This window comes from Pimephales promelas, chromosome 2 (genome assembly GCF_988280905.1).
Source record: "Pimephales promelas chromosome 2, fPimPro1.hap1.1, whole genome shotgun sequence".
Taxonomy (NCBI): Eukaryota; Metazoa; Chordata; class Actinopteri; order Cypriniformes; family Leuciscidae; genus Pimephales; species Pimephales promelas.
This window is the reverse complement of record NC_142770.1, coordinates 36,164,206-36,179,427: the sequence shown is the minus strand read 5'-3', so window position 1 is coordinate 36,179,427 and position 15,222 is coordinate 36,164,206. Positions and strand designations below refer to the sequence as shown.

Sequence of the window (15,222 nt, the reverse complement as noted above, 5' to 3'; positions counted from 1 at the left end):
TACTTAAGTGTTTGTTGGCTTAAGAGATGGAATTCATTTAAGTCCTGAGGGAAATAATCTTTTCCCCTCTCTGACCAGCAATAAGCAGAAACAAATTCATACAGCCATTTTTAGTGCAGTCACTGTAAAGCTCAGAGGCCTAATTCGAGGCCTGTTTGACCCCTGCTCTCTCAGGCTGGGAAAACATGAAACAGCCTGATATTATTATTTAATATAAAACTAATCTAGGGGTATGTGTGCTTTCATACCCCAACACTTATTTGTCTTTACCATGTTCATAGAGAGAATGAGAGGTCGTCAGGTTAGCTGACCTCTTTGCCGTGGTGAAAATCTGGGAGCACTTTACCAGTTTTCAACTTGGATTATTTTATTAAAATGAACGCATCTCAGTCATTGTTTATGCTACATACAAGTTTTGCACATCTATTGAAAGCTTGAGACCCGCACTTTAATGTGTTTGCATTGAATTATCTGTATCTTGTTCAGGGAGTTGATAATACAGACTAAAGTTGCGGCTGTCACCGCTGAACTCACCCCAGGCCTTTGTCGTTACTGTTTCTGCTGTGCTAAAACGTCTTTATTTAACTCAAATCTCAAGCTTTCTTTCTGCTTTTAGCATCAAATTAATCAGTGAATTCGGATAGATTAAGAGTTGAGAAAGATTATTTCCCTTAGGACTTAAATTAATTCCATCTCTTAAGCCAACAAACACTTAAGTGTCCCTGGCAGTAAATATGATTGCCCATTTAAAAACCATTAGAACTAACCAGTTTCATTTCACAAGCTCAGGCAGTAAAACTGATGGCTCATTGATGGCTCACTGAAGGCTCACTGATGGCTCAGCTATCTCATGATGGCCCATTATCAGGTCTGCGCAGAGGCAGACACCCATTGTATAATACTGCAATCTGATTGGCTGGTTTGAGACACTCAGGAGGTTTATCTGGGAAGCATTCTGCTAGAGAAATCACTTTTCTTCAAATGATTCTACTGTGCTGATCTGCTGAGGACTCCTGGATTCTGCTGAGGACATCTGGATTCTATCTACTCTGCTGATCTGCTGAGAAAACTTGGATCTATCTACTCTGCTGATCTGCTGAGAACACTTGGATTCTATCTACTCTGCTGATCTGCTGAGAACACTTGGATTCTATCTACTCTGCTGATCTGCTGAGACAATCTGAATTGGATTTTGCTGAAATGGAAGGACAAGCTGAGAAGCGGTAATGTTTGTGTTTTTGTGTATTTTCTGTTGAGCTCCATTTCAATGGTAATAGGACAATGCCCTGTTCTGCTGCATACGTAAGAGTTTAAGGTTGAAGTTTTTATCTCTTTTTTAAGTTTTGCTGGTCAAGGGTCACATTAGGCCTCTGTTTTAAGAATTCACTGTCTTCATTCATTTGATTTGTAAGTTTTGGTGTGTCTGCTTTGTCTCACAGCCAGAAATCCAACCGTCGCATCATTCACTGCTTGCTGTGTGGGAAACCACAGGAGATGCTGTCGACGCATCTGAGCAGAGTGTGTATGAAAAAGAACACACCCGAAGAACGGATGGAGGAAACAAATAGGGCAAAGGAGTCTGCCAAGGCGTGGACACGGCAAGCCAGGAACTGGGACTACAAGGAGATGGTGAAACGTTACCCCCACAGACCATCCAGACTGGCTCTTCTGGAAGAGCTTCGCCGAAGAGACTTTTTTGTGGCTAATGCTCCTGAACAGGCAGACCTGGACTCAGAACAGGCGTCCACCAGCACGGCGGGTGAACCTTCTGGAGCAGCCGGTGGCCACTCTGAAGCAGCCGGTGGCAGCTCTGAAGCAGCCGTTGTCAGCTCCCTGACACGGTATGTAATTATCTGTAATATAATTATGTTATAAATCTGTTATAATTATAATGTTTCTCAACGCTCATCCATCAGTTCGTTAGTTTGTAACCTCCAAACCTTTTTGATATTGCAGCTCCTCTTCTGACGACTCTGGTAAAGAGGGCACCCAGGCAGTGAAGAGAAAGCGGGTGGAAGAAGAGGTTGGCAGCCCAGCCCCGGACTTAAATGCTTTCCTGCAGGCCTTCCCTGTGGGAATCACTGGCCAACCACCCAACAAGACCCAGAGAGAAAAAGCTGGGTTCCCCGCCGACAGAGTCTTTTATGATAAGTGGAGGGCTCTGCAGTACAGCCTTCGGGAGCAACATCTTTTGTGTAAGTGTATATACTTCCTTAAGATCCAATGATTAGATTTGCTCCAACAGAAACACTTAGAACTAGTATGTGAACCTGAATTTTAATTCAAATGTGCTCTCTTTGACAGCAAAATTCTCAAGACGTGCCCCAACTGCAGCGATGGTGGCCAAAGTCATAGATGCAGAGGGCTGGACAGCCAATCATCCTCGTCCAGAGGACATCATGGCGAAGTGGAGGCCGCTCAGCAGAGCACAGGCGGAGAGTGACCCGGGCATCATCAAGAGGGTGACCAGGCAGAAATGGTCGGGTCTGGTTGTGAAGGCCTTTGGGGAGCAGAAAGGTATGTACAACTGTCTTATGAGCACAGTAAAATCCATAAATAAAATGAATATAATAACATCATGAACAGCACATTAATGACTCCCTCTTTTTGACCACAGGCGTTGTTGCAACCAAGGCCTTCGGGAAGGGCTCCATCCTGTGTGATTTCCACGGAAAGGTGATCACAGGTGCTGAGGGCAGGGAGATGGCAGAGACGCAGGACCAGCTGGGCAACCTGTTTTTCTTCAAACATGGCCCTGACGAAATCTGCATCGATGCGGAGACTTTCCCCTGTGAGTGCCACCCGTCTCTGGAAACCATCGGGAGATGGATTACACACTCAAAGAAGAAGCACAACGTGCAGCCATGCCACTGCATAGTGAAGCTTCAGGGGGGAGACGGGCACGTCCTGCTCTTTCAGGCCACCACGGACATTAAGAAAGATGATAAGATCTGCTTCGACCACGGCATCAAGAAGAGGACTTTTCGTGGGGAGATAGAGGAGCTGGAGTGGCTGAACATTTGATTCTTTACAATTTGTGTCACATTTTATGACACAAGACTATGAACTATCAATGTTTTGTTTTTCAACTGTGAGCTCGCGAATGAACTATAGATGTTTGGACAAAATTGGGAGCTTGCGAATGAACTATAGATGTTTGGACAAAATTGGGAGCTTGCGTATGGACTTGATGTTCATGTAAAAGGAGCCTCAATAGTGTCTAAACATTGTAGTTTCATGTAAAAGGAGCCTCAGTGTGACCAATGAAATAATTGACCTTGATCTACGTCCTGGAGCTGGAGTGGTTGGATCTCAGACTCTATTTTTTCAGACTGTGATTTTGCCGGACGTCTGCTTGCCTCTCACAGACCATGTGTGACAAATTTAAATGGAGCCTCGTTGTGAACTGACAACCCAGACAGACTGTATTGTAAGTAGAGTACTTGTTGTAAGTGTATTGTAAATACTTTGAACAGTATTGTACATGAATTTATGCTCACTGTACATTAGTAAAATAACCTCTCTGTTTTTGGTTTACCACAGCAGGATTTTGAACAGGGCACCACGCACTCTACCCGGGCATCCCAGGACAGTGTCTCCTTCCATCGTCGGCTCCTCAGAGCTCCTTGAGGGATGCTGAGAGCGAGCCAGAACGGGAGAACCATTTCCATAAAGTTACGTATCTCTTTAACCATTCATTCACTTATTGCTCACCTTTTATACTACTACTGAATCAGATCAAATGCATTAATATTATGAACATCAGCTATGCTAATTATTTCGCATCTGCCTTTCTGCTGTTACGCTTGTCCCGAGAAAATAGGGGTTCGTCAGGTCCAGCTTGTATCCAGCGTGTCACGGAGACTTCAGATGCCCCAACGCCTGTGATTTGATGACCAAACGCCCGTGAAGAGACGACTCGACCCATGTGAAGAGGCGACTCAACATCGGTGATGTGTTTTCCCATAAACTAATACATGATTAACTAACTGTATTTTTCTATGGACAATTCAGAATCGCACTATTGTGTAAAGAACTATACGAATAAGAATTAGAATTAAAGCTGCTATGCATATTTCTTTTCTGTTTTAAAAACATAATTTCCCTTAATCTGAATTCAATCATTCTTTTAACAGTGGGAGCCTTACGGGAGTGTTCACGGGGCCTGCATCTTCTTCCACACATTCTCAGATGCCCAGGAAGGGATTTCTAAAAATTAGAATACAGTGATCTCTATTCAAAACAACTGAATAAGCTCTAATCCCTAACTGTAAAACTGTGTGACGTGTTTTTGAGCATGTGATGAGGCTGTGCATTTATATATAATGGTGTCAAGTTTATAAAATGTGTAAACAACATGCAGTGTACATATTCTTTTGGAGTGCTCTTTTATATTGTTAATAAAAAATAATTTTCACAAACCTATTGTTGCATTATGATTGTTTGTTGATTATGCTGTAGCTTATGGTTTTCGATTTAAATAATCTCCTGTTAAAAATCTTTTATTAGTATAAGTATTGTCTGTGACCCTACATTCACCAAATGTTAGAGTGACTGAGATAAAATAGGACTAAAATAACTTTAACTTGTCATTTGATTTTGATTTTTCTACAGTATTTTACAGACAGCTGTCAAACTCTGTTGCAATTGTGTAAACTTTTCGTTTGATTTTTATTTCTCTACAGTATTGTGCCAACAATGAAGAGATGGAGGACTTATAATTTATTTTAAATAAATATCATTATGGTCTACTCTTCTCATTTTTTGAAATATATTTCCAAATCTGTCGAGGTTTTGCAGAGATATTTGTGTGTTATTTGTGTGTCTTGTAACATTGAGGGTGCAGCCATGTTTGTTTAGATGCAAAGCCCTCTGGGATATGATGTCTTAGCTTGTATTGTGATCAAATCAAACAATTTTTCAAAGCAAACTGTATTTTATTAAAATTACAATAAAGCAAAGTAAAAACTATATACACAATTAATACAGAAACAACAAAGAAATATATAGATGAACTCAATTGAAGCTTTAACAAGTTAAGAACTATATATACACACACACACAAACAATAAAAAGCAGAAAGACACTTTAAACATTAAACAGTGCATCTGTTACAGACAGAGATCCCTCCAGTTGTCTGGCACAGGATCCTCCGAACGCAAGCGCCTGTTCAAACATACAGAATGATAATGAAAAGTATGGTTAAATAACATTTTGGAACAAAACAAAATAGAAATGGGTATCCAAATGTACTTTAAGCCTAAATGTTTGCCTAAAAATCTATATATTAAAAGGTATATATAAAAACAGGTGATGCAAACTTACTCGTTGTGCTGTGCTCGAAGGCCACCCTGGCCTCGCCATCTTCGAGGACACAGGATGGCCTGGTGTATTCCCTGTATTGGTATCCCTGTATACAGGGTTATTGCCATAAGCAAGGGATGCGAGCGCCGAATTACCCAGGTCACATGGGGTAACTGCATCTCATGTCTGAGTGGTATTTCATCCCCGACCCATCTACCTGGTTGCAAAAAAAATTGTATATAGTTTTTTTAAATTAAAATGATCAGAAATGGGTATCCAAATGTACTTTAAGCCTAAATGTTTGCCTAAAAATCTATATATTAACAGGTATATATAAAAACAGGTGATGCAAACTTACTCGTTGTGCTGTGCTCGAAGCCCACCCTGGCCTCACCATCTTCGAGGACACAGGACGGCCTGGTGAGTCCCGAGGTGGGCATGGCATCGCGGCTCGCTCAGAGTTCCAGTGACTCCAGCATGCCGCCGAACCTTCTTCCCGTGGTCGAACCTCAGCTTTTTACGGGCCGGTGTCCCTCTTCAGCGAGTTTCCAGGCATCTCGTTGTCTCCACGGATGCATCTACCACAGGTTGGGGTGCCATGTGCAATGGGCATGCAGCCGCCGGTTCCTGGACAGGACCCCAGCGCCTCAGGCACATCAATTGCCTCGAGCTGCTGGCAGTACGCCTGGCCCTGCACCGCTTTCGAGCGCTGCTCAGGGGTCAACATGTACTTGTCCGCTCAGACAACACCACTGCAATAGCGTACATCAACCACCAGGGTGGTCTACGCTCACGCCGGTTGTCGCAGCTCGCCCGCCACCTCTTGTTATGGAGTCAGAAGCACCTAAGGTCCCTTTGTGCAGTATACATTCCAGGAGACCGGAACCTAGCAGCCGACGAGCTGTCACGGGTCCGCCCTATCTCCGGCGAATGGCGACTCCATCCCCAGACGGTCCAGCTGTCCATGAAGACAGCACTCCTGGTTGCACTGGCCTCCATCAAGAGGGTGGGGGACCTGCACGCATTCTCCGTTGACGAAGCGTTTCTGGAGTTCGGGCCGGCTTACTCTCACGTGATCCTGAGACCCCGGCCTGGATACGTGCCCAAGGTTCCCACCACTCCCTTCCGGGACCAGGTGGTGAACCTGCAAGCGCTGCCCCTGGAGGAGGCAGACCCAGCCTTGGCACTGCTCTGTCCGGTACGTGCTCTCCGCACCTACGTTGACAGCACGCAGTGTTTCAGGACCTCAGACCAGCTCTTTGTCTGTCATGGGGGGAGCCAGAAGGGAAGGGCTCTCTCAAAGCAACGGCTGTCTCACTGGATAGTGGATGCCATTGCTTTGTCTTACCAGCAGCAAGGCCGTCCGTGCCCCCTTGCTGTGACGGCCCACCTGCTTTCAGATGGAGCGGCATTTACTACAAAGAGCCGTAGATCACTGACAAGCTGAGCCAAATCGCGTTAATATCGAAGACGTATCGCCAGCGATATTTAATGCGATATGGCTCAGCTGGTCAGTGAACTACGGCTCTTCGTCATAACAAAATCTCCCGTGTTAAATTAACACACCTGGGAGTGTATATGAGTCCACACTCAAGAGTGTTAAAGTTAATGAGATAATTAAGTGATTAAATGAGTGATGATTGAGCATTATTGAAGACACCTAAAGCAGAATCACAAGAAAAAAATCTAAAATTTTAAGCCACCGTTATGGAGATCAGTGATTGCTTTAGTTGGGCTCTTGACCCTTATAATATAAATTTAATATTTTAATGTGATGTTGCATCTGAGTTATATCTGTCAGCTGAACAAAAATAAACAATAATAAAATGATGTTGGTCATATAATGACATTCATCATTTGATATTTATGTCTATAATTGATTCTGTTGGTTAGTGTATAACTGAGATTCTGCATAAATGTCCAGAATGTTAAATATAATTGACGGATTTCTCAAAAGTTAAAAAAAAAAAAAACTTTCCCTTAGGCACACACAGACCTCAAGATTCAGTCAATGCTTCTCAACAACGGTGACGAGTAGAATATTCAAGTAGGAAAAGTAAATTACGTAGACAATTCAGGTCGTAATTTATTGAAACCGCAATGCATGATGGGAGCCATTAATGAGTTGTGATTGGTGGCAACAAGGATTAATTTTGTCACCACGATTGAGATACACAGGCTGATTATTGATATCTGTGTTTCTAAATAGAGATGACAGTGATTTGATCAGAATATATATTAAAAAAATTTAAGTTATAAGAATAATACAGATATGCAAAACAACCACAAAACTGTTGTTAACAAATTTAAGCAAATTTGGTGATTCAAAAATCACCTGAATAGAATTTATTTTTTAGATCGAGCATGATTATGTCATAATATACTCAACACTATCAGACCACAGAAGTCTTATTTGACTGCTATAAATTAATAGCAGCAAACAATTAAAATTTAAAGTGAAAGTAAAAGTTAGTGATGTTACGTTCGTGAACGAATCGTTCTTTTTGAACGAATCTTTTAGGTGAACGAATCATTCTCGTTCACGTTATCCATTGACTCATTATTTCTCGTTCACTGAAATTCCTCCCTCCACCACTGCGCGCCGCTATTGCGCGCATGCCCAGCTAAATGAATGTTTCATCTGTTAAAGTCAAAGAGTGACTAAACCTCGAGCCAATAGCCTTCGAGTATGATACGAGGACGGAGCATGTGATTTGTTGAATCTAGTGAACGAATACGCCCTTTATTGAGTTGCTTTGAGTTTGAACGAGTCAAATGAACTGTTTACATACATCTTGTTCGTGAATGAAAGAACCAGTTGTTTGAACGTCAAGATAATGACGACGAAGTTAACGGTGCAACCTAATAGTTTAATTTAATAAAAGACATCTTAAAAATTTCGTTTAACTCAAATCTAAAAAATACACCAGGTAGCCTAATCTAATCTGCTAACTTCAAAATGAGTGGCACCAGAAAGAGAAGTGTATTATGGCATTATTTTAACGAGGTGTCTCCAACACAGGCTATGTGTACAATTTGTAAAACACAGTTGTCCTTTAAAGGAGGATCTACAGCTAACCTTAACAGGCATCTAAAGGTAAAGCATCCAACTGTGCAGCCGACACAAAGGGAAACTGAACAAGCTGAGGATCCTGGAACATCCATCAGTACCAGTACCGCTCAACCTCCTCCTACCTCATCTGCCACTACCAGCACACCTCATACAACTGTCCCACACAGACGACAGGCAGGACAGACCACCCTAACACATTTTGTGGCTCGGCCAATTGACCCACTAAGACAAAAGAAAGTGGATGAGGACCTGGCAAGGATGATTGCATTGGATCTACAACCTTTTTCCATTGTGGAGGACAGAGGTTTCAAAGCATTTACAAAGGCCTTAAACCCCTCCTATATATTGCCTAGCAGGCAGACCCTGTCAAAAACAATCATTCCAGAAATGTTTTCAAAGGTTCGTGAACAAATTATGGACAAAGTTGGCAAGGCATCGGCTGTCTGGGGAGAGTCGATATTAACGAGAGTTGGCTTTTCAGGAGAAACGGCTAGAGATTGATATGAAATTAAGAGAGAAACAAATGGATCTTGAGCACGAACGGTCTCTTAAAGAGTTGGAATTAAACGCTGCTGCTTTAACTTCAAGAGGTGATGCTTCATTTGATGTTGGTAGACATATTAAGTTAGTGCCTCCTTTTTCTGAAAAGGATGTTGACCGATATTTTTCTCATTTTGAACGGGTGGCAACCACATCAAAGTGGCCAAGGACCGTGTGGACTTTGCTTTTACAAAGTATCTTGGTGGGTAAAGCGCAGGAAGCTTATTCCGCTCTAAGCCTAGAGAAGAGTGCTAATTATGATGAGGTTAAAGCAGCTGTATTGAAGGCATATGAGCTGGTTCCTGAAGCTTACCGCCAGCGTTTTCGAAGTTGTGCAAAATTTGCTCACGAGACTTATGTTGAGTTTGCAAAGCAGAAGGAGAATCTGTTTGATCGGTGGTGCATGTCTCAGAAGGTGGAAAGTAAGGAACATCTTAGGCAAATTATTTTGCTTGAGGAATTTAAAAACTGTCTACCTGATGTGGTGTCTGTTTATTTGAATGAGCAGAAAGCAGTGACTTTAGAACAAGCTGCAATCCTGGCAGATGAGTTTGTCTTAATACATAAGGTACATTTTGGTGACCAACAAGTTGAGGATCTAGTCCAGATTAAGCACAATAGGTCTCAGTTTGTAAAATCTGTGCCGTTTGCCTCATTATCTGCCAATAAAACGACCAATGATGGTTTGATTGCAGAAAGGGCTTGTTTTTATTGTAAGACACCAGGCCATCTTATTGCAGATTGTCCTGTTCTAAGTAAAAAACGGAAATCCGCAAAGACTGTAGCATTTGTAAATCCTGTGCCAAGCCTTCCCTTGGCATCTTCAGTTGTTGATTTGTCATGCAAGACAGGGGAGTTAGCTGGCTCGTCATCATTTTTGATGGATGGTTCTGTGTATCTGTCTTCTGACCCTGAAAACAGGCAAGCTATCAAGATTTGGAGAGATACAGGAGCTTTTCAATCTGTGATTTTATGTGATGTTTTGCCCTTCAATGAAAAGTCAGCTCAAGGTTCAGAGGTAATTGTTAAAGGTTTTGGTAGAGGATTTCTGTCTATGCCTTTACATAGCATTAATCTCCAATCAGATTTAATCTCTGGGAATGTTGTGGTTGCACTTTGTTCCCAGATTCCCATAGATGGTGTGTCCTTTATTCTAGGGAATGATTTAGCTGGTGGGAAAGTGCTAGCTGTCCCTGAAGTAACATCTACTGTCCTCAAGTCAGATTGTCCAGATGAACTTGAGTTGGCATTTCCAGAAATTTTTCCTGTTTGTGCAACTACTCGTGCCATGTCGGCTAAGAGGCAGGTTGAAGATAAATCTTCCGAAATACCACTTTATGATACTTTCATGGCTCAAGGTGATATGAACTTTACAGGAAGTGGAAAAATGTTACCATCTCGAGAACAGTTAATACTTGAGCAAAAACAAGACCCCACTTTGTTACCTATGTTTGAAGATGTAGTGTCTGATGAAGTACTATCAAATGTTGCTTCTGGCTATTTTGTTAGTGATGGTGTTTTGATGAGAAAGTGGACCGATCCAAAAATTCCATGTGAGGATGACTGGAGTAGTGTGTTTCAAGTGGTCGTTCCAGAAGTTTATCGATCTGACATATTGTGTCTCGCCCATGATCATTGTCTGTCTGGCCACTTAGGGGTTAGGAAAACTCTTGATCGTGTGTTAAGGCATTTTTTCTGGCCTGGTGTGAGGTCTGATGTGGCTCAGTATTGTAGGTCATGTCATGTTTGTCAGGTTGTAGGCAAGCCTAACCAGTCTATTCCTGCAGCTCCACTAGAGCCTATTCCTGCCATTGGAGAGCCATTTGAGCATGTCTTGGTTGATTGTGTTGGACCTCTTTCCCGCACCAAGTCAGGTAATCAATATCTTCTCACAATTATGTGTGCTGCCACACGATTTCCTGAAGCGGTTCCTTTGCGTAAGATTACAGCCCCTGCTATTTCCAAGGCCCTAATTAAGTTTTTCACAGTGTTTGGACTACCAAGAGCTGTTCAGTCTGATCAAGGGTCTAATTTTATGTCTCGCCTTTTCTCCCAGGTGTTAAAGCAGTTGTCTATTCAGCATAACATTTCATCTGCATACCATCCAGAGTCTCAAGGGGTACTTGAGAGATTCCATCAAACTCTGAAGACTATGCTGAAGACTTATTGCAAAGAATTTGAAAGAGACTGGGATGATGGCGTTCCACTACTCCTCTTTGCAGTTCGAGAGGTGGTTCAGGAGTCCCTTGGTTTCAGTCCAGCTGAACTTGTGTTTGGGCACACTGTGAGAGGGCCTTTGAAATTGGTAAAAGAGAAATGGTTAGATGTTGAGTATTCTACTCCTACTAACCTCTTGGACTATGTGTCTAATTTTCACTTTAGGCTTAGTAGAGCCTGTGAACTGGCCAAAGAGAATTTGAAAGCAGCTCAAGAGAAGATGAAGACTTGGTACGATCGAAAGGCAAAACATCGTGTGTTTTGTTCAGGAGACCAAGTGTTAGTGTTCTTACCAGTACTGGGTTCTGCATTGCAGGCTCAATATAGTGGCCCATACACTATTGATCGTAAAGTTGGTGAATGTAACTACTTGGTTAAGACTCCAGATCGTAAAAGGAAAACTCGAATGTGCCATGTGAATTTACTTAAGCCTTACTTTGACCGTAACCAAACTGCGCCTTCAGAGGATAAGGTCTTGGCTGTACTGAATGTTCCGCATATTGAGATGGGACAAGGAAGTGTTGTTTCTGAGATGCATCAGAGTAGATTGCCAAATTCTAAACTTCTGGCTGATTTAGACATTCATCTGTCATATCTAAATCTTTCTGAGCGCACTGATATTATTCAGTTAGTTGGTCAATATTCGGCCTTGTTTTCTGATGTTCCATCTTGTACCAATGTGTTGGAGCATGACATTGAGGTAAGCCAAGCCAACCCCATTAAGCAGCATCCGTATAGGGTAAACCCTGTAAAACGCCAGCTTTTGCGCAGAGAGGTAGAGTATATGTTAAGGCATAACATAGCTGAACCGACTTTTAGTGCTTGGAGTTCACCATGTTTACTAGTCGAGAAGCATGATGGTTCGTTTCGGTTTTGTACCGATTTTCGCAAGGTAAATGCTGTCACTAAGCCCGATTCCTATCCTCTTCCACGGCTAGATGATTGTATTGACCAGGTTGGTTCTGCATCCTTTGTTTCAAAGTTGGATCTTTTAAAAGGCTATTGGCAGGTTCCACTCAGCCAGAGAGCCCGTGAGATCTCTGCTTTTGTGACGCCCGATAACTTCTGCCATTATAATGTTATGGCATTTGGAATGCGAAATGCACCTGCCACTTTCCAGCGTCTGGTGAATAAGGTGTTGGAAGGAGTTGCAGGATGTGAGGCTTACCTTGATGATTTGGTTATCTATAGTGCTACCTGGTCTCAGCATTTGGCCCAGCTTGGGGAGGTGTTCAAACGGTTAAAGGCTGCAAATTTGACAGTAAACCTCTCCAAGTGTGAGTTTGGGCAGGCCACAGTAACTTATTTAGGCAAAGTTGTTGGCCATGGTCATGTATCTCCAGTTGGAGCAAAAGTAGAGGCAATTGTGAACTTTGCTGTACCTTCATCTCGGCGGGAACTAAAACGTTTTCTGGGTATGGCAGGATACTACAGGAGTTTTTGCAAAAATTTTGCCACTGTTGCTACACCTTTAACTAACCTGCTGAGTCCCAAGGTTCCTTTTGTTTGGAATGAGTTATGTCAGATGGCCTTTGACAATCTGAAGGCATTGTTGATCAGTTCTCCTATTCTTGCCGCCCCTGTTTTGATAGACCATTCAAGCTAGCTGTGGATGCTAGTGATTTTGGTGTGGGTGCGGTTCTTCTCCAAGATGATTCAGTGGGAGTTGAGCATCCTGTGTGCTATTTTTCAAGGAAATTTGATATTCATCAGAAGCACTATTCTACAATAGAAAAGGAAGCTTTGGCCCTTATTCTTGCTCTGAAACATTTTGATGTGTATGTTTCATCCAGTGTGTCACTAATTGTGTACACTGATCATAATCCCCTAGTGTTCCTGCACAGTATGAGAAACACTAACCAACGTTTAATGCGATAGAGCCTGTTTTTGCAGGGATATGATCTTGCAGTCCGCCATATTCGTGGGAAGAATAATGTTTTGGCGGATGCTCTGTCAAGGTCGTAGGTGTTTTCTCCATGTATTTATTGACTTTACTATAGGTTATCCTGTAGCAATGTTTTAAGGGTGGAAGTGTTATGTGTGAGTGTTATAATCTGGATGTCACTGCATTTTTCCCTAGTAGATCACCTGCAATCAACTGGCTAATTGGTGCCACCTGACGGGAGCTACTTAAATCTAGGACGCAGATCCTCTTGCTGAGAGATCCTCTTGCTGCTGCAGGGCGTTGTTCCTACAGTCCTTCTTTCTTTCTTTTAATATTAAAATAAACTTTAATTTTGATTGGCAGATTTCTGTCTTTGTGTCCTTTATGTTGCATCCCTAGAGCCAGGGTTGTAACACTGTATTTATTAAATTCAAATGCTGTTTTTGCTTTTTGTTTATGTGACTGCCTCAAAGGTGATCCTGCTTTCACGGAGTGTCCAAAAAATAAGCACAAGATACCTGAGATCGGGAAGGTTCAGAAAACCTATAATGGACATGCTTGAAGCAATCATCAAAGATATGGCTACCAGGTTCCACAAGGTGGAATTTCACCATCTGTTCTCAGAAGCGTCTGCACTGGACCCAATATTTAAAAAAAAAGGCCTTTTCAGATGATCATGCAGCAAATGAAGCCATCCAGAGACTCAAAAATGCCACTGGGAGAGTGAGATCTTCCTCAGCACATCAACCAGAGCAGCAACAGGCAGCAGCAGCATCAGCACCGCAAGAAACACAAGAAAGCTTAGTGTGGGGTGATTTCGATGAACAAGTTGCAGGTCTTGTGACAAATACAAGTTCTTCGGCAGAGGCTGTTTTGGAAGTTCGGTCATATTCAGAGGAGCCCCTTCAACCAAGGTCCTCCAACCCACTACTCTGGTGGCAAAACCGGGCACTGATTTACCCCAGACTGACCCAAGTTATGCTGGGAAGGCTTTGCATTGTGGCAACATCTGTTCCATCAGAAAGAGTTTTCAGCAAGATGGGACAGATAATCTCTGAAAAAAAAAGCAGAATCAGCCCCGCTAAGGCCAGACAGCTGATGTTTTTGAATGCCAACTTGGAATAATCCTGTTGTTGTTATACCTGCTTATATGGCAGGGTCTTTTTTTCATGCTGCTCTGTTTTTTTTTTTGGTTTTTTTTGCACTTTACAGGGATAAGCTACTGTTTACTACTGTTTATATTTGCACTAATTTTTACTAAGTAAATTTTACTTGCTGTTTAGTGCAAATTATTGTTTTTTACTGTGAAAAAAACACAATTACTGTGTTTTTTAGCTTGATTTAACTTTAGACTGCTTTTACCTGTTTTTATATTTTATACTGTTTAAAAAAATAACTTTTGTAGTTTTGCACTACCTGTTTTGTATTATACATTGCACTTTACCTGACTATTTATATAGTGTATAGTGTAAGCACTGGTGTTTTGTGTGCATTTTGTATTATTTATTTTTATTATTGTTGTTTTATGTTTCAACAGTTTTATACTTTAAAAAAATAAATATATATGTTTGAGTCATGTCATGCACTTTTGTTTGTTTAAAAACTGTAAAACATAAAAAAATTAGAGTATTGCTTACTTGCGTCACGTCATTCTATCTCATTTGCGTCACGTGACTCACGTCAGCTAATAGCATTTCAGCTCGGGCTTTGAAGGGGCATGTAATTGGTTGGATCTACTCTGCTGAATGAATATCATATTGCTTTGTTTTGAGTCTGAACGAGAGAGAGATGTCCCGTTCGCGAACGAATTGAACGAACTGGTTGCTATACCCAGTTCGTGTACCAGGTCGGCCATTCTGTCAATCTAGTTCCTCAATCAGCAGAAAGTGAATGCAAAGCGCAGGTATCCGTACTGTGCACGCGCAAAATATCTTACATACAGAACATAACTCCTCGTTTAACTCGTTCTTCTGACCAAACAAATAAAGCCTAGTATGCAAACAAATTAAAAAACACTTGTGATTTGGTCATCCGAAAACAGTGTATTTTAAAAGATAAAAAGAGTGTAAAGACTTTGATCGCTTATTTAGACTTATTTTATCCAATTAATGAGTAGGGCACCATTTTTAATGAAGTCAAATCAGTTTTTATTTTGTAACAAGTAAATACGTTAGTTGAACAACACGTTTTGCCGCACCTGCTG

The 15,222-nt window shown here is 41.8% G+C and overlaps 1 protein-coding gene and 1 pseudogene across 1 annotated transcript; both read left to right on the top strand.

Annotated features, from left to right (window-relative positions):
- The first annotated feature begins 2,519 nt into the window (after positions 1-2,519).
- Positions 2,520-4,415, top strand: LOC120494779 (N-lysine methyltransferase KMT5A-like). Its single transcript, XM_089119709.1, has 4 exons — positions 2,520-2,529; positions 2,618-3,430; positions 3,544-3,950; positions 4,137-4,415. The coding sequence occupies exons 1-2, from the start codon at positions 2,520-2,522 to the stop codon at positions 3,022-3,024; spliced, it is 417 nt and encodes a 138-aa protein (XP_088975835.1). The 3' UTR covers positions 3,025-3,430; positions 3,544-3,950; positions 4,137-4,415.
- Positions 4,416-13,597: 9,182 nt separating this feature from the next.
- Positions 13,598-14,144, top strand: LOC148997287 (E3 SUMO-protein ligase ZBED1-like; annotated as a pseudogene).
- Positions 14,145-15,222: the final 1,078 nt, after the last annotated feature.